The sequence below is a fragment of the Arctopsyche grandis genome, chromosome 11, assembly GCF_051622035.1.
Source record: "Arctopsyche grandis isolate Sample6627 chromosome 11, ASM5162203v2, whole genome shotgun sequence".
NCBI classification, from domain to species: Eukaryota; Metazoa; Arthropoda; class Insecta; order Trichoptera; family Hydropsychidae; genus Arctopsyche; species Arctopsyche grandis.
The window spans coordinates 23,904,729-23,924,055 of NC_135365.1; the positions used below are offsets into that span (position 1 = coordinate 23,904,729).

Genomic DNA, 19,327 nt, shown 5'->3' on the forward strand with positions numbered 1-19,327 from the left:
GACTCTTCACAAGTGTGTTAGTACGGTTATTAGTGATTCTATCATTGAATCTACTGATTAATTTGTTAGTAATGTCTGTAACTAACGGAATATTTGACGGAATATATATGGGTGTGTTATAAATTATTTTTAGGGATTTATTTTGTATTGTTTGAAGCTTGGAAAGGTTAGACTGTGTCACATGCCTATTATATCAAATTGATTTTTGTAGGAGAGTATAGGCAAATTCGCAATTGAAAGTCTTTTGAATAGGTTTAAAAATCTGTAGCCCAAATGAGTTTTCCTTAAAAAAAAGCTGTTGAGAATCTCTGTCTAAGATCATCTTGTCTGAAGATATATATCTGAAGGTGTCGAGAGAGAAAAGACGAGGACGGGTAAAGTTGAAAATTTAAACCGGTTTGCGGTTGATTTACGAGCGGCGTAAAGCGGTTAAAAAGTGCACGCAAAATGGAAATTTATGTACAGGTGCTTTATAAATTTAATTTCTACCCCTCGACGAGACCATTGTTTTTCTTTTTTCCCTCTATATATTTTTGAACCCGTAAAGACTTTCAACAGAACGAAGAACGAACAGCACAAGATGACGCCACATTCAACAGCAAAATGTTGGATAGAATAATTTATTTACACTTGAATACATTTGGTGAATAAATTCTACGAGTTATCGCAGAACAGATGTTGTATGTATGTATATTCGGTTAGCGTATTGAGCCGCTAAATTTCAACCGAAAAGTCACGTCGATGTATTTACAGAAAGTAGTCTAAAGTACTAGGAATTCAAACAGAAGTAGTTTTAATTCGATTTCGTTTGACTCTAAATCAACATTAGTTATTTTTTATGAAATATAACAATTAGTATTAGTATATAAATGTATCACGATTTTTCTCTCGTATGGCTTGGACTTTAGAAGTACAGATTTGATATGATGCGGTTTTTCCGCATCTCTCGGTAATGAACGGCGACAAAACTACATATTATCATATCGTTGGAACAAAGAGTGCACATTAATTCTTCAGAGGGCGTCAAGAGAAGCGATTACATCAGCAAACCTCATTAGAGGGACATTTTAATTCACCCCCCGTGAAGCAACCCCATCAGACTACCCTCAGTTCGAGTACGCGAAGACGTCTCTCCCTGTATCTCCGCCTCTCCGAGATAAATAGCAACATGCTTTTTTTTTCGACACTCTTATCTCGCAAAACGTACAAATTAGAGGTGTTTCTTCCGTCATTTGTCTTTCAGAGACATTTGCGAACTTACACGTACTCTGGGATGGGGGTGAAGGTGCCAAGGCTTTACTCTTTCGCCCCGTCAGAAAAGTAGGGGTGGGTCTCTGGTATTTTCTTTTTCGAAAGACGAACCGAACGACATTTTTCACGGCGTCTCAATTTACGCACACCCTTCGCATAATTTAGCTGAACGATAGACTGATGCTAATGGTGAAATATTACAAATTTGCGCTTCACGCATATGTAAATTTTATAATAATAACAAAAAAAAGTCTGAACTAATAAGAATTGATATCAAAAGTGTGCTACCTGCAGTGAAAATGGCTTTCATCATCGTGAAAAGTATTATAACATCATATGAATAATGAGACATTCATTTATATTAAGCAAAAACAGGTTAAAATTTCTCATGCGCTTTTGAAAAATTGACTTTAATAACTTCATATTGAACTTACATAATAACATCATTTATTTACTTATATATAATATAACATTTTTAAAGTTCCATAATTTTGTCACTTAATTTTGAGCAGTCTAATTCTTCAATTCAACCATCATTCCTGAGGATCTTGACCTCCATTGGTCTTCTAATGAGGAGTGTGGACGTTCCAGAACATCTCTCTTCAACATTCTCTGCGCCAAGTGACAGCTATAATTTTGCTAAAACACTTCAATAGTTGGGCTACGAAGTTCACCAATATATCACTATATTCAATCTATAAGTGAATTGAAAACGCATGTGGAAAGTACAAAAGCTTGTAATATTAAGTTTATATGAGATGAGAGGGAAAATGTAACGGGGTGGTAGAAAGACGTATGCAAAGTAAGCCAATTTTTAATAGAATCGTCACATCAATTAATTCAAATAAAATCTGAACACTTCAATGGACATCAATACTGATAAAATAAAATAATTTAAGCTCCAAATCCAAATCAAATCTTGAACAATCAAGTACACTGACGTTTTGTCGATTATGAATTAGAAATTGCTAGAACTTTCAACTGAAACAGAGCTGGATACTTTTGCTATTTACATATATCAAAATAATAATAACACCATCTAGTCCCTTAAAATATACACAGCGTACATACATACATACATACATACATACAAAACACATTCATTCATTTTGATCACGTTTTAGCGAAACAAAAGAAAATGTAAGCAAATCGTCAATCATTCGCGCGAAGTAATTCTTCACGGTGTACAAAATAAACAACGTACAAAATTTTCATAATAGTTTTCCACAAAATGGTCTACCTCTCCGTTTCACTCTTTCTCTTTCTCTTTTTGGTGCAAAACGAGGTGCGCTCTTTACAAAATAAAAAGACTACCACTACACGGCCACAAAACTACTCGGCTCTAATTTGAAATGCAAATGTTTTTTCGTTAAAACGCGACAAACGCCCCTCAGCAAAGTCTAGTATATCCTGAGCGGGTCGGAAAATGGGCCAGTAGTTGTGGTGGTGGTGGCTTTTCCTGCTGATGGAAAATTTCCTGTTATGACGCGCTATTTCAGAATCACAAAAGCGATATTTCCACCACCGGAGAATCAATCAAGTCGACTACTTGGGTTACCTGTCCTTCAACCACATACATACTATGACCATACTTCGAGCTGGCTTCGGGTAATATACAGCGTGATTCAATCACAGATAGCCCTATATGCACTTATTTGTGAAAATATGGGTGAATTTCATTTGCAATGGACTCACTTATGTATGTAATTACGTACTGAATAAAATATTTCGTTGTTTGAGGCTAAAGTTTAGAAAGTTCGGATAAACTTTTGAGATGAATTTTGGTATCAAGTTTCATTGCTGGTTCCAGAAGTTGTGTAATTTTGTAAATCCGCAATCCGAGATTATTTTCTCAAAATTCACGTCTATCTAAATAATTTCAGTATGAAATTAAAAGTACTCAAAATCAATAAATTTGTATATACAAATGTAGCAAAAATATTTAAATAACAGTGAAAAGCATTATGATGATGATGATTAATGAAATTCGTTTTTAATTTGCAATATTATACTTCATTCCACAATGAAAGATTGTATCGCCAAAAGCTTCGTCAAAGTATATTCAAAAATGCATATGTTACAGTTGAAATGTCTTTTTCAGTAGATATATATGTTTACTAGTTGGAATATATTCCATACAAATGGGTACCAACTACCTTTATATGTAGTTGAAGTGTATTTTCAGCTATAATATATTATGAATAGTTGGAATATATTCCGTCTAACCATCTTAAGTTGATTCATATGACGAATTACATTCCAACTGGTCAAAATAGATTTCAAAAATATCAGGTTAAATGGAAAGGTTACACGACTAGTAAATTGAGTTGGAAAGTCACATTTTTATTTTGAATACATTCTTAAAGTTATCCTAATACGATACTTTGTAATACCTATCAACTATTAATTTATTAATAAATTATAATGCATATGTAAAACATCAGAACTGTCAAACTCAACTGTCAATGATGTTATTAGATATTATATGTACATATATTACAACTGGGGCACATCATTGAAAGTACATATATTTGCGATTGTAGAGTTACATATAATTTACTCGTTGATTTGTATTTGAATATGAATAACCTAAAACACCAGTTAAATATTACAACTGAAAGTATACTTAAATTATATTATCACTGAAAATATACTTGAAATATAACACATAGATTTTTTGCGAACACAACAGGAACAATATTAATGTACACACCTGTTTATATCATCAACTTTATCCATATTTATAAAGACCCATCTGTGTCATGACTTTTACTTATAAAATCTTTCATCGCCGGTAATAAAATTTAGAATGAAAATTAAATAATTCCGAGATCTTTTTCATAAAAAGTAATACTTGTATATTATAAAAGTATTAGTATTGCCTAATTAGCTTTGGACATTTGTTGAGCTATAATATGTATAACATAGAATCATCTCATGTTTATCGTACATATGTATACTAAATCCCTTCCAGCCAATAAGCATTCTGAAATTTATTATTTATCACACATAGTACTACGTGTAGGTATATTGTATTGAAATAATTCCAATAAATTTGCCAACATCTAACACTTTCATAATCGAGCCGTAAATAATAGACAGCCCCATCGAACAGGCCATAGAAACCTAATAATACGTTGAGGTATACCAACAGTATTTCACGGTGAAAAAGTGTAACAATTTCTGAAGCTGAAACGGTCCAACCCGAAAGCCTCAGAGATTACATAAAAATGAGAGTGAATTGCCGCAACCCTGGCAAATCTCGGGGTGTGGGCGAGATTTAGCGGAACGACACGTCGTAAGAACAACCCTCACCCTGTCCTTGCACAGGTGAAAGGGGGTTTAGCGTTACGTGCCACCCCTTCTCCGCATTTTCGAGGCTTCTGGGGTGAGTTGAGCATAACAATAACGCTTTTGCACCGAGTGACGCGCGTCAATGGTCTCGGGTAATAAATGTTGGCCGGAAAACCTAGGGGGAGGTGAAACACACCCACCCACTCACCTGACCCACATTAGAAGTTGCTTACATCAGATGGCTAACTACTTCAACTTCGATAACAGCTCGCATTCTCTACACCAATTCATCTTGTGTTAACATTTACATGCTTGTAATGCATACTATATTTATGATAATTTGTGTGAAGATAGACATCGACTAGCAACAAATGGTTCTTAAAATGTAACGAAAGATAATAGGAAGGATCTGTTCTACACAATCCCCTCTGCCCAATCTCACTTCGTACCGCTAACCTATCTGTCTCAATCCCATGTACTTTTTGCTGTTTTAGTTCGTGCCTTTAATAGTCGTGAAGATGTTCTTACCTTTATATATGTATATAAAAATTTAAATTGAATTCGTTTTTCCTGCTTTGTTTGCAGATCTTCCAGTAGTATCGCTGAAGATGGGGTCCAGCTTGAACCCAGATGACATCAAGGAAGGAGACGACGTCTACTTTGAATGCAACGTCCGAGCCAACCCAAAACCCCATAGGCTCGCCTGGTACCATAACGTGAGTAAACGCACTTGAATTACACTCGACCAAATCTCATTACGTTCCTGAATCGCTCGTCGTGGAGTGGGTATCTTTGTTTTGTAGGAATCGGGAGCCAATTAATTTATATAAATAAACTAGTGCCCACTCAGACCTTGTCTGATGAATCTTCCAACTACCCCTGTTCCCCCTCGTGGGACTTCCGATTCGTCTTTGAAGGTTTCTGAAGCATCGGAGGGGTCTTCAAACTTACACAAGTACGAGTTCCGTCGACTTGCAAACTAACCCCACCTACACAAACTTTAGTCGTTTTGTGAACGCTTATACCGAGCTATGGACATTTTCACTACACCCACACGTTAAGTGCTATAGAAATAATTTAATTAAGTTTAAAATCGCCTAACCAAACGTGATCACAGAGTAGCATACCGGTAGAGTATTGAACTATAAACTTTCTTGTTAGTTATAAAGTTTCCGGTTCTATGTATATTTGGTAAAGATTTTTAGAGTGTACTGTGTGAGTACGTCATACTACTTTCTTTACGACAAAGTTCAATATCTTCTATAACTACTCTTGTAGTTTTAATCCTCGAGATCACTACTATGTGTTTCATGCTTCTATAGACTATTATCTTATTTTAAATCTACAAAAAATATACTGAATGCTTTTAAACGGCACCCCCATATAAGAGCCTATATCTAGAGCACGCATTGATCCTTTCCCCGTGGATGACCGCTATAGATGTCATGCGTAAAATGTCTTTATGACTCACTGTGTAAACAAAATACTTTAGGCGTGACTCACTATTTTAAAATATACTTCAGGTGTCAATTGACATATTTAGTCACTTCAATGAATGTAACAATACATATTTATGGTCGAAAACTCGATTTACAAATTTGCTAAAAAAGTACCGCGAAGGTTACCGCAAGCAATGTACAAAAGCGCCGAAATATGTAAACGTGCAATATACTTAATCTCTTACGTCTTTTGAAATTTTTTGAATCCATTATTCAAAAAAACTTATTTCATTACCTCTTCCACATTATCAAATTTTTCTAGTACTAGTATTTCACTGTATGTATTCATTTTAATAATACGTAGAGATCTGAGTTTATCGCAATTTGCCCTAAATCGAAATTAATGCAAAAATACAATTAATGTCGACTAAGAACAACTTTTGTTTCTGATTTTGTAATGTAATGAGTAAATTTAACTTTCAAATCTCTTTTTAAAATAAAATACAAGGGAACAACGCTTATATCGGCGAGTGTATGTCGGGACACCCTTTTCAACTGAATTCAGTTATTGTTTAGTCTTTCATCACTTTTGGATTTGTCACGTGAATTATTGAATACCTTTATTCTTCACTGAACTACATAGATTATATGTAAACGATGTGTTTTTATATATATGTACATAAAATTCTGAATACTATTTTTAAAATATCAATATAAGGCTGCAAATGAAGAAATAGATTTTTTTATATGTACGTATTTATTATATATGTATATTATAAATATTCTTCCAACATTCCAAATATCCGTACAGTATCCTATAATAATCTATAAGCTTTTTATATCGCTGCAGTACATCTTGTCAGATGATAAAATATTTGTGATGATGAAGCAACGACTTAAGAAAATAAAATAACTAAAACCGACATCCAGCTTTCGATGCCAAAAATGTAATTTTATTTTACTTATATTGCAGTTGATCACATGATACTTTTATTTGTGTCGCATTCTATCCCCATATAAATCTTGCTTTGTCATCGATAGCATTTCGATCGGAATCGGAAACAATTCCCGGACTGAAACGTTTTATTGGTTTTTTCTCCATCGGAGAATTTTTCATGGCCGCTGAACAATCATAATAATAGCAGCCCTGGGAAATCTCAATGGGAAATATTGACCGTAATAAGTGTCGTTGTACGAGAGACGACAACTTGTGTATTTAGCCAGTTAGTCTGAGTGTTTGTAGTGAAACGCCCCGGGGACCGAAAACTACGAGTACGTTGACGAAGCCATTCTGCTGATGAGGCAAGTATTATATAGAAGATTACATACCTATAGACATCTACGTTTATCTATTAAGTAAGCGAATCCAAATTTTTAATTAAACTGTCTTCATAAGACATGTTCCACGGAACATTCCGTTAAACATATGTATGTGGTAAATGGTATTTCTATTATGTAGGTATGTAATTCATTGCTTTGGTCCCAGGATAGGAGCGATAATTCGAATGTCCGGACATTTGTCTCGTCCGTATTTTGTCCGGAGAAAGTCCAGAGGCATTTATCTACAAGACTAGATAATACCAACGAGTCCTCCAGGATTACCGAGAGGTAGAGGACTGCATGCCGCAGTTTAGCTCCCCTGCAAGACGTCACATAGATTAATTCGTACATAGAGCTATTCGCACTGGTGGTGCACATTATTTGTCTCTAGATACGACTCATGAAAAAGCATCTAAATGTACAATTAAAACTTTGTAGTATTCGATTCAATTATAGAAATTTAAATATTCCATAATAAATATTATAGAGTCACTAAAATGTCTGTGAATAGTTGCCTTGTGAAAACTTACGAGACTTCGCAACGATCTCGTTCAATTTAATTTACTAAACATGAACTTATTAAATCTCAATTAGAGTCATGCCTTCATAAGGTTTCTGGGATTTCATTATTTCAAAAATAAACCTTCCCCCATTACAAATACTCGCGTGCCTTTGAAGTCGCGCACAATTGTCAGGATTGCTCTTGTCATGTGAGATATTATTTTATAACCAATTTAAGTATATCATATGGTTTCTTAGAAAGAGAGCCACCCTCGGTTCTTCCACGTCAAAGGACTCAAGCCTCTCAAAGATGCTGCAACTTCTTCGAAGTATATTTCTTTTGATTAAGTACGGGGTATGAAGACTGCAAAATACCTTCGAGCACAAACGATGCATGCATACAAAATGCACCTCAATATCATTCCACACGTTGTACATATATGTATTTTATTTCTAAAATGGTCCATTCTCTTCTGCACAACAGAATTCTAGCCTTTTCGCAAAAGCAAACCCTCGGAATAATCCTAAACACACAGCTCTTTTACATTGTAAAAAGGGAAATTCACGAACATGTTGAATGTTAAAAATCCATTTGTTTTCTTTTCTCTGGATAATTATTAATATTCGTGTTTCATTTGATCGCACGGGCTGAATTTAGAAGCTAATCTACCTATTGTTGGTATGGTTTTGTATCTGAAATGAGCTCGAAACTAAATGTGTTAACGATGGGTTAACGTTGCAAGCTAATCCTAAACAAACAGAACGCGATAGAACGATACCACTATAGGGTTACTTTTTAGATACAACATACTTGAACCTCTTCAAGTATACATACATACATACATACATAGATACGTAAGTAGTGCTTCCAGACCTATTGAATTTAGTCGTGCTAGCAATATTCTTGTATGTTCATATATGCAAATTATATGTAATTTTGTGTGCAATTACACATGACTATTAACTATATAATGGTTTCAAACATTCTGTATTTATACACAACTACATATTATATATGCATAGGTCTAATCTTCTTGTAACTATGTTCATACATATGTATAGTATAAACCTAAGTACTTGTATCAAAATATTGACCAATAATTATCAAATTATTGACCATTTTTAATCAACTTTTCAAACACTGAAATTATTATGCTTTTTCCCACCCAAATGTATGTATATCTAATCAATGAATTAACTTAGATTTCATCCATATTTTAGCCAGCAGTATGGCTCGGTAGTTGCATTTATGTTTAGCACCGAGAGGTTACTGGGTTCGATCGCATGCTAATTGTTAATGCTGCTGATCAGACATGGATATTTGTGACTCCTAGTCGATCATTTCCTATTTTCTGGTGATTTCTGGGTTTTTATCTGGTTCCTCCATCAAATGTTACAAATATCTGAATTTGATTTATGTACAATATGTAAAAATATATATATATATATATATATATATATATATATATATATATATATATATATATATATAATAGTTTGAATTCATAGATGTATCTATGGATTTATTAATCAATAAATCAATTATTAATTTCGTGTTCTTCAGCCTTGCGAAATACAGCGCTTTATTTATTAAAAACGCTGCAATATTTGAAATTAATTGTCTAGGAAGGCGCATTGGAGTTTACCTGTCCTTCTTAGTATATATTTTATTTTATTTTATTGTTACAAATCAATATACACTCGCCATTACAGATTTGCTCCAATGCGACGGGTGTACGTTAACGAAATACAGAATACATAAACAATCAGAAATACAGTAATACATACATATACAATCAGAATATATAGCATATAAAAATTAATCAGAAATAATAATCATAGAGACATCTATGGATTATTTTTAGATTTTTTTTTGTATACAATTTTTATACATATAATAAATACGAAATTATAGAGATGTCTATAGAGATATCTATAGATTTCAGATTACTGTGTATAATTATTACAAATTATACACAGGCAGATTTTGTGACAACAGGATTAGATCTAATACCAATTTTCAGGAAACGTTTCAGCAATGATCAGATAAAATTGGCAAACGATCGATTTGGAGTCACAAAACCCCCAAATCTAACCAGCAGTGGCGAGGACTCGAACCTTTGACCTCAGTGGTGCTAAATATATACGCTACCACTAAGCTTAACTGCTGGCTATATATGTATATATGTAAAATAAAATAATAAATATCGTCAGTTTAAATATTTGCTAATATATTTGACTATTTGCACAGCATATATGCAAGTAATCTGACCTTTTTGTAGATATTAACAGATCTTTATATAAAATAGACGACATTAAATTCGAAAAGAAAATATGTAGTAACATCTAAAGTAAATTTAGTTGAAATGATGCAATTTAATTAAAAATTTGTTTGTGCGTATATGAAGTGGGTACTCTGATACGCTGTTGATACTTTAAGGTTTGCATAAACGGCTTCGAAAGCTTCAGCGTTTGTATCCGTTTCAATTATTGCAAACTTGCACTTAACTCAAAGCCACAACCTAACGGTTTAACTGCGCATTTAACCCCCAGAGTGCGACTCTCAGGAGATTTTAACTCTAACAATGTCGGATGACGATGCATATTTATTAATCCTCAAACAATTCGAAACACGTAAACATTTAACTTTGTGTCCTACGTAATAATATTCATTTCGAAAGCTTATTTCGTTAAAACGTTCTTTCCTTTATTATGGTACGAATTATATCTCAAAGTGCTGCTCGGAAATCGTTAATCAGATCTCAATGTTTCATACTAGGTGACCTCCCCGATTTAAATTACCTCTTATCTTGGGCGAGCTTCTGCCGCCCACTCACTCCCCCCGCCCACTTTGCGCGCTCTCTTTTGCCTGGAGAAAAAACAACTTTTCTCCGTACTTTTCCTTGGTTCGGGCAATAATTTAATCTTAATTAAGACTTAATTGGAATAGCTTATTGGCCCCCGAGGCTACCGAGCTGAGAAAGCAGCGATTTTTAAACTTCTTCGAAGCGACTTCGATAAGCTATCGAAGCTAAAAAAAAAGAAAAAATATGTACATATACTTTGATAATAATTTACAGTCTTTACTTTCGCTCAATTTCTCTATCTTTTTCTATCAATTTCTCTAATCAAATTACTCCCGATCGGTGCCTATTATAAAATAAATATTATCCGCTTTTTATAAGGCTTTTATTACATTTGAGAACAACCTCCAATTTTAATAGGGGGAATTGGGGGGGTACGTCTGCACCGGATAAAATAGAATTTGATCAAATTATAATTTTTTTTCTTAAAATTTAGAGGTGAAAAATAAGATTGAAAACATCATATTTTTTAATGAATGCATTCATTAAAAATTCTACTTAATTAATATTATGGAAATTTTAAGTCTGGTTATTATGAACTATAAATATAGAGAGGATCAAAAAGTATTCAATTTAATTGAACAACATATGTTTTTTATTAAAATTTTGTTTAAGTAAATCACAAAAAGATAAAACTAGACGCTTTTATGACATCGTATAATTTCTGCTGTGAAGTTGCCATAGGGCAGCGATACACAGCCTGTGCCCATATGGCACTTTTTTTTTATTTAATTTATACCAGGAAGGCCTAACAGGTAAACCCAATGCGCCTTCCTGGCCACACAAATACTTACACGTACACACAAATACACAAAAATACATACATAAATATAAAAATACACATACATATATACAGAACTGTATGATGCAGTAAAAACATCAAGGCTCCCAGAAAGCAGGTTAAACATGCGGCCCAAGATGACATTTGATGATTTACTTCATCAAGTTTTTCATTTGAATATGAAAAATATTTATGTCAAATTCCATTGACGAATCTATACTCGCTGGATATCCAAAGTTGAAATGTATATGTATATGTACATATAATTTTAGAATGTTCACTATCAAAAATATCAAATTTTTTTAAAGAAAAATGTACTTTCTTTAAAAAAATTTGCTTGCGGCGACCTAAAAGTATTTAAATAAATTATTACATGTAAATAATATAAAAATTAGGGTAATCAAAAGAAATATATGTTCCCCCCCTCCCCCCATAAAAAAGTACCGAATTAATTGTTTTCCCAAAGTCTGGAGGGGCTTCACAAGTGGATTTGCTTCGAGTGTTTCTTCATCTGAACCTTTGCGCACTGCGGCCCGCGAACAATTAGAAAAAGGTTGCACATCACTGCCACAGGGGGTCGACCGGGCTGATTTAGTCAAAGTGCACGTGTGTATATACATATATGTATATATAATATATATACACGCAAATATGAAGTTTATATCTCATTGACATCTATCACTATCATTTCCTTGTCAAAACGATCGTTATATACATATTTTATTTTATTTTTTTACGCGATCGATCATGTACCCTCGTCTTACAGATCGCTACAAAGTGACGTGTGTACTAATTCAGATACAATACGATTAATATAATCAATTCAAGCACTATAGAATTCATACAAACATTATTCACAGTGACATCGATGGAAAAAAATTTAAAGCATTTTATTATACAAACCGGCGAAACTCAATAGAGATAGGAAAGGAGATGCCAATTTTGCAGGAACTGTTTTAATAAAAATGGCAAAACTCTGATAGGCAACGATCGAACTGGAATCACAAACCAAGGTTTGGCCAGCAACTGTAGTGGGACTCGAACCCGTGACCACTCTGGTCAAAAATATAATTTGCTAATCACTCATTAACGCTGCTAGATATGTATATGACATTAAAATGCTCTTAGATTTACAACAATATCTAAAATATTATACATATAAAAAAGTAATATCAAAAATCACTGTTCTAGATCACTATTTGTTTGTGCATTTCAGTTGGACATATAATTTGTAATTTAATGAATTAATTCTACATCCTTAAGAAAGAAAAATCAATCTAATTTTTCCTTATATGCAGACCATTCATATGTATGTATTGATTTTGACCTAATTAAAATATTTAAGTATTAATGTGAAAAACTGGAACCTTGTTACAAATTCGTCTACTTAGAAGGTACAAATTATGTAGCTTCAGTTAAATGTATGTAGCTGGACAACGCTACTAAATGCATCCCTCGGTGCTACACACCCTTCCAACTCCTATCTAATTAGAGGTGGTTGTATTTGACGGAGTGGTTGTTGGTGCTAGCTTGTAACCAAGAAGGGTGCAAAGTGCCAGACAGCCGGTCGGTACCACTCGTCGACACCCTTGAATTGTTTTTGCCACCTTGCCAACTTGAGCAATTTCTAATTTACGAGAGACTGCACCGCCGTTTTTCTAGAGGTTCTAGGTGTAGATGTTGCGCAAAGCTCTAATGAAATTTCTAACGATCCCTTACACCCACGTTTTTGTCTGTTTTTACGTTGAAAGCGACTCAAGATTTCTTCATTGGATTTATCTCATTACACCTAAAGATGTGCAAGTGCACCATTGAGAGCTATCAAATTTCCAGTGATGAGATAACATTTATGAACCCACGTCAATGGAACCAATAACTGTTACTCAAACATTCTGTATGATAACATTATGATTATCTAACAAGTTGAAATCAAAAAGATGAAAGCACTATCTTCCAAATCAACGAGTTCCTCTTTCCTTTCTCAAAAAATATTTTTTTTTCAACAATGAGTTCTTGATGATCCAATAGGTTGAAATCCTACTGAACAATGTCTTATATTCTCCAAGAGCAATTGAAAATCCTTTGAAACATCAACGCATAAGATCATCAGGAAGGACTATTGCATAGACTAGCGGTTACATAATGCTTTTGAACAAAGTGGTCACGGGCTCAAGTCGCACTGGTTGCTGCTGGCCAGACCTTGTTTGTGACTCCAATTCGATCGTTTCCTATCAGAGTTCACCAATTTATCTGATTTTCATTGAAACGGTTCCTCCAAAATTCACTTTCCATCCATGCAAATGTTTTAGTTTTTCATCATCTCGACTTTTTGCTGGTTTGTATAAATGAGTAAATGGACTATTTCGCACATTGCGATCGCCCAAACGACAATCTTTGCCGCGAAAATCGCGAATACGGATTATCTGGCACTCGAGTTCTCGTTAGTATGATAATTCACGTGGGTAGATCTCGATGGTTGGAATTTTTGGGTACCAGGTATTCCGTGATCGAAATTTTAGTGACGTGCGCGAAATCGTTTTGTGCGGAATAATCACCAAACCGTATAAATGAAATGAAATGAGAAGCATCCATGCAAACTTTTCCATGGATGCTTCTGTGTATATTGATCGTATTTGCCTTGTATAGTGTTTAATGTTTTAAAAATATATAATATTTATATATTTATAATTGATATTTATTCTGTATAGTAAACTCATGGCACTGGAACGATCTGTAAGGCGAGTGATCATGATTGATTGAATAAATTGATCCAATCTCAAGTCTTAAAATTTAAACTTCAATATCTGAATTATTTTTCGAAGCCATTTTTCATCCATCTGTTTGAACATGCATCAGCCAACTTCATTGAAATATCTAAACGATGAGATATAGAGCGAAGACTCACATGTAAATACGTACATGTTCATGTATTTACGTGGCACGTGCTTTTTTTTAGGTCATTTTGCACATGTAAAAAACCACTAGTACGCGCAATATATGCTATCGCAATTCAGCTCAAAACTCACCCCCTGGAGTGTTTTCGGTGATATTTTATCCTTGTATTGACATGGCTTAAAAGTGATCGATAAAGATGATTCCCGTATTTGAAGATACGCGCACGGGCGCAATCCGACCCGGTCGCGGACATGAATGAAAATGATATAAAATGAAAGAGTATAAATTCACTTAACACTATATATGGTTATTTTATTTAGAATCCATGGGAGAACAAAGTTTGAACGAAAAATATATTTATTGAAAAAATCGTATACTACTATTAAATATAAGTTTTCGTTCTGTTAAATAGCTACTAAAGCAGCCATACTCAGATTTTTTTGTTTTGGTTTCTTCTCCACGGGTAGCTACCCTTCGACGCTTACAAAACTTTAGTAAGTGTTTTGGCGAGTTGATGTACGTCCCGCGTGATCAAATCGGCAGGTATACGTTCGCTCTCTCTCTCTCACACGCAGGTATACGGTCGCGTCTCGCTCGTTGCGCTGGCGCATTGTTTCGTTCGTGTCATCGCAGTCCTTCGTTGTCTTTCGTTGTGATGTGTGCGTTTCTTTGATTTGGTCTGTACGTTTTTTTGATCCTGGGCTAGGCACCAACAACAAATCGAAGCCCCTGCGGTATTTTTAGATGAAATCACACGAATAAATAATGTGAAATATGAATAAGTTTTTTTTTTCAATATTCCCACAACCCACAAGAAAGCGACCCTTACCATGATAAACTAGAGACATTTATCTATATATCCTCACAATTTCATTCTGTCCGCCGTGGGTTTTTCTCCCATACTATTTGCCCATTGACCTTTGTCAAGATAATAAGATCTTACGAATTAACAATGACATGAAGACACACCATGTCATGCCGTACGATTCAGTATGTCTGCACTTTAATGGTTCCATACAAAAGAGCACTATTGAAAACATATTAAAGTATATATTGCAGCTATTCGTATTCACAGCAGAGAAAATACGAGAAAGAGAGGTTACACATTATCTTTTCAAGCATTCCCCATTCCACGGGCGCCATTTTGTCGCTCCGGAGCAAAGGTGGGGCTTTCCTCCCACCTCTCGGTCAAAGTATTGAAAACTTGGTGGTGTCTTCGTGCTGTCATAGTTTCTAAAGTCGAACTGGTAGCGAAATGGCGGCGAGCATATTAAATTTAGACGGTGAATGGCGGCTTGGAACCGCGGCTGTCAAACTCTGGCGGGAACGGATGGGCGCATGCGCAATAAACAGGCCCAAACTTGCAAATTGACGAGCAATACCTGTTATTGCGCGGGTGAACCCCTCAAAATATTTTTATGAAGGCCTGTGTGGTGAACGCGGGGGGGTCTTTAACCGTTATTATACCTATCGGTTGTGGAGTAAACTTTCCCGCGCAAACTTCAAATCGTAAATTTTGAAATAAAAAAACTTTTTTAAAGTCCAACTTGTGAGTATAAAAAATATTTATACCATACTACTTACATAAGTACACTTTTAATATTGGATGCCTCTTCCTTTAGTGGCGATTTATTCTACGTAACGTTTTAATAAAGTTATACTCCTGCCTATTTATCATTTTATATTTACTCGTATTAAGGTCTGTTCATACTTAACAGCACTGCACGGCTTCAGCACTGCACAAATAGTTCATTTTATTACATTTCTATTCATACCTACCTACACATCGCGGTCACGTCAAGTTTACAGCACTTTGGCCGAGTGCAAGGCAAAATCGGCTTACTTATACATTACAGGCCATGACGATTCGGCGCAATATTGCTTACGTCGTATTGTCGAGTACTTACAATATGAATGCATACACGTGCATTCGTAGCTACGCGTCAGAATACAAGTCAGCAAAAATGTTTCGGCGTTTATCGAACGAAAAATTATGTATAATCGCGTTGTTGTTGGAAGAAGAAGCTCAAGAAGGCAATAAAAAAGGAGGCGGCGTTTTGATGTGCATCCCATGCTAAAAAATAGAAAAACCGAAGGAGAGTTTTGGATACTATATAAGGAGCTTGTGGATGATGGACAAATTTTTTTTAAATATTTCCGTATGAACCGATACCAATTTGAAACAATACTGGATAAAATAAAAACAAAAATCTACAAAATTTAAGGAAGCATTGTCAAAAAGTCTTTGTCAGCGCCAAAACCATGTCGAAAGATTGAACAGCTGTCAACTGTCACTATCGATAATTGGTCCAAAACAGCAAAGCGACAGACTCATGGCACGTAATTCGCGTGTATATCTCCACGATGGCCAAAAAGACGGATACGATACGTTGACGGATGTTGCTGTAAGGTATGAACAGTAAATGTCGGGTACTGCTGTAAGCCTGCCGTAGCGTAAACGTGACGGTTGAAATGAACATACCCATACAAAATGTACCAAAGAATACTTTTCGTACGGCCTGATACCTGCTGAAGTCGGTTCGTGCCGACTAGGTATGGACAGACCTTTATTGTTGGATTTATTTTGAATTCATACCACAATAGAGTTCTCTTAGCGGGACTTTTCAAAGGCTTCCTAATGCATTTTCAAGAGAAAATAATTTAAGTTTATTTGTATAGAGTATTATAAGAGAAACGTTTACCTTTACACGGAGTCTACCTTTGAAACCTTACAATTCCCCTTTACATATAGATCAAATTTCTTATAATATTAATATCTGCATTTATGCAATAAGTAAAATGAACGGTTCAATCTTCAGATTGGTTATACACATTGGTATCACCCTAATGGTTTCCATGGGTTTCCGGAAACCCGTTATTTAATCTAAAATTCATAAAATTTTTGTCAAAAATTATACAAATCTTGAAAATTGAATGAACTTTCATGTAATAATGCCTTGGAAAAAAAATGTATATACATATATATTTTCGAAATATTTTTATTGAAAAAAAAATTGGAAGCCCGTTGTTCGAAAATTGGGGTGACGCCACTGGTTATACATACTTAGATATTTGTTATTTATTCAAAGTTTGGACTATTTACAGGAATTCCTAACGCGCTACAATGGACGAAAATATAACAAAGTAGACAAAAAATATATATATTTACTGTACAGATATAAAATACATATTTAAACATACAATACATAATAAATAGCAGCAAAAGTACCAATAATAATAGAAGTAGTCAGAAAACATATAATAATATTTAAATATATGGGAATTTCTTGCATTAACAATCAGCAACATATGTGTATGTAGAAGAACCTACCGTAAATATAAAACATACAAGAAAGAAGATCAAAATTTACTCATACATCGCATGCAATTATGAAAAAAATGATGAGCGCAGGCTACCAGACAAATTAATTAAAATAATCTCTGATAACATATGCTCACTGAGATAGAAAATATCACATTCAGGCATGGCAGCAATAATTTAATTAAGAAGTCGGATAGCCCTTGGAATGTAAACCATCCGATAAAGGACTGTGCGAGCAGGAGATCCAACCATCAAACGATGATGTTTACCACGCACTATAACACACAATAACTATAACACACTTATTTATTTATTTATTAAATATCAAATTGCTAATGAATTACTTACAATTAAAATTTTCAAACTTAAACTAACAACTATAATATAACATAGTTAATAAAATTAACAAACATGGCATTTTATCAAACTTACATATATAATTACGTCATCTTCCACAGAGGTATCCATTAACACCCCTCAAGAAATCACCAATGTTACTAGCACCTCTAATGCTCTCAGGAAGGGCATTATATATTTGAACATCTCTGTGGAAAACACCTCCTGCAGTTTTAGCTTTCTTAACTCTACCTATATTTAATTTATTCCTATTTCTAGTTTTATAATTATGTATATAGGAATGATTTTTAAACGAGCCGAGCCGTATGTGTGGTTGGCCAAACTGTTAGGGATAAAGTGTGTGTGGTATGCATGGGAGAGACCGGATGCGTGTTGTTATGGTCACTTGTTGGAGAACAGGCCGGACGATATGTTATAATAAATGGTTCTGACTGAATCTGCGCGTTTCACTTGGAATCCTTCACATCAGGATCCTATATGTATATCTCTATTCCTAACTATATGATTATTCAAATATTGGGGTAATAGATTCTTATCTAACTTATATATAAATTTTAAAGTGCTTAATTTAAGACTATTTCTAATATCCAACCATTTCAATTCATCTAACATACTTCTTACATTCTTACGTTTCCTCACATTACTTAACATAAAAATGCTAACAAAACAGGATAAAGAAGATTTGAAACAATAATTTATTTACCTTATTTCACCTTTGAAAAACGTAGTGGAACACTGATGTATATAAATGGTGATGATATCAAATGTTTCGCATTATACTTATGAAAAAGTGTAGCAATTCATTTAACCGCACTCTAATTCATTATATAAATAGAAAAAATCCGGGGAAAGCTATGCACATACATACATATACTATGGCACGTATTATTTAATTAAATAAAATGTAATATAAACGGAAATGACTACTACAAAAAGGGGAAACAACGATGAGTAATCTCACAGCCCATTCCCCACAACAACGTCTCCCTTCATGTTATTATATGCAATATAAACCATCGCTTTGAATTTTCGTCTGAAAAAATATCAAATTTCAATTCCGGTCGCCACAAGTAACCGGATATGAGGCACACGTTCAGAATTACAACAAGTCGTCAAACGTCATCGTCTCATCACTCCATCATCCATCCATCCAAGCACCCGGTCGAAAGAGAGAGTGAGAGAACGCATTACAAAGATCAAATTAAAGTTTCCACAAATTTCGCACACTTTATCGACCTCCTCTTCCTCCACTTCCTCATCAGCCGCTTTTCTCTGAACCGTCACCTTTCTCAGAACCGAACTG

At 34.4% G+C, this 19,327-nt stretch overlaps 1 protein-coding gene across 1 annotated transcript in view; it reads left to right on the forward strand.

The window, feature by feature from the left end:
* Positions 1-19,327, forward strand: part of LOC143918606 (neural cell adhesion molecule 2-like) — a 142,292-nt gene that overhangs the window by 86,844 nt on the left and 36,121 nt on the right. Inside the window, exon 12 of the mRNA XM_077440546.1 lies at positions 5,131-5,261. Coding sequence (XP_077296672.1) covers positions 5,131-5,261 — 131 coding nt within the window. The remainder of the gene's footprint in view (positions 1-5,130; positions 5,262-19,327) is intronic.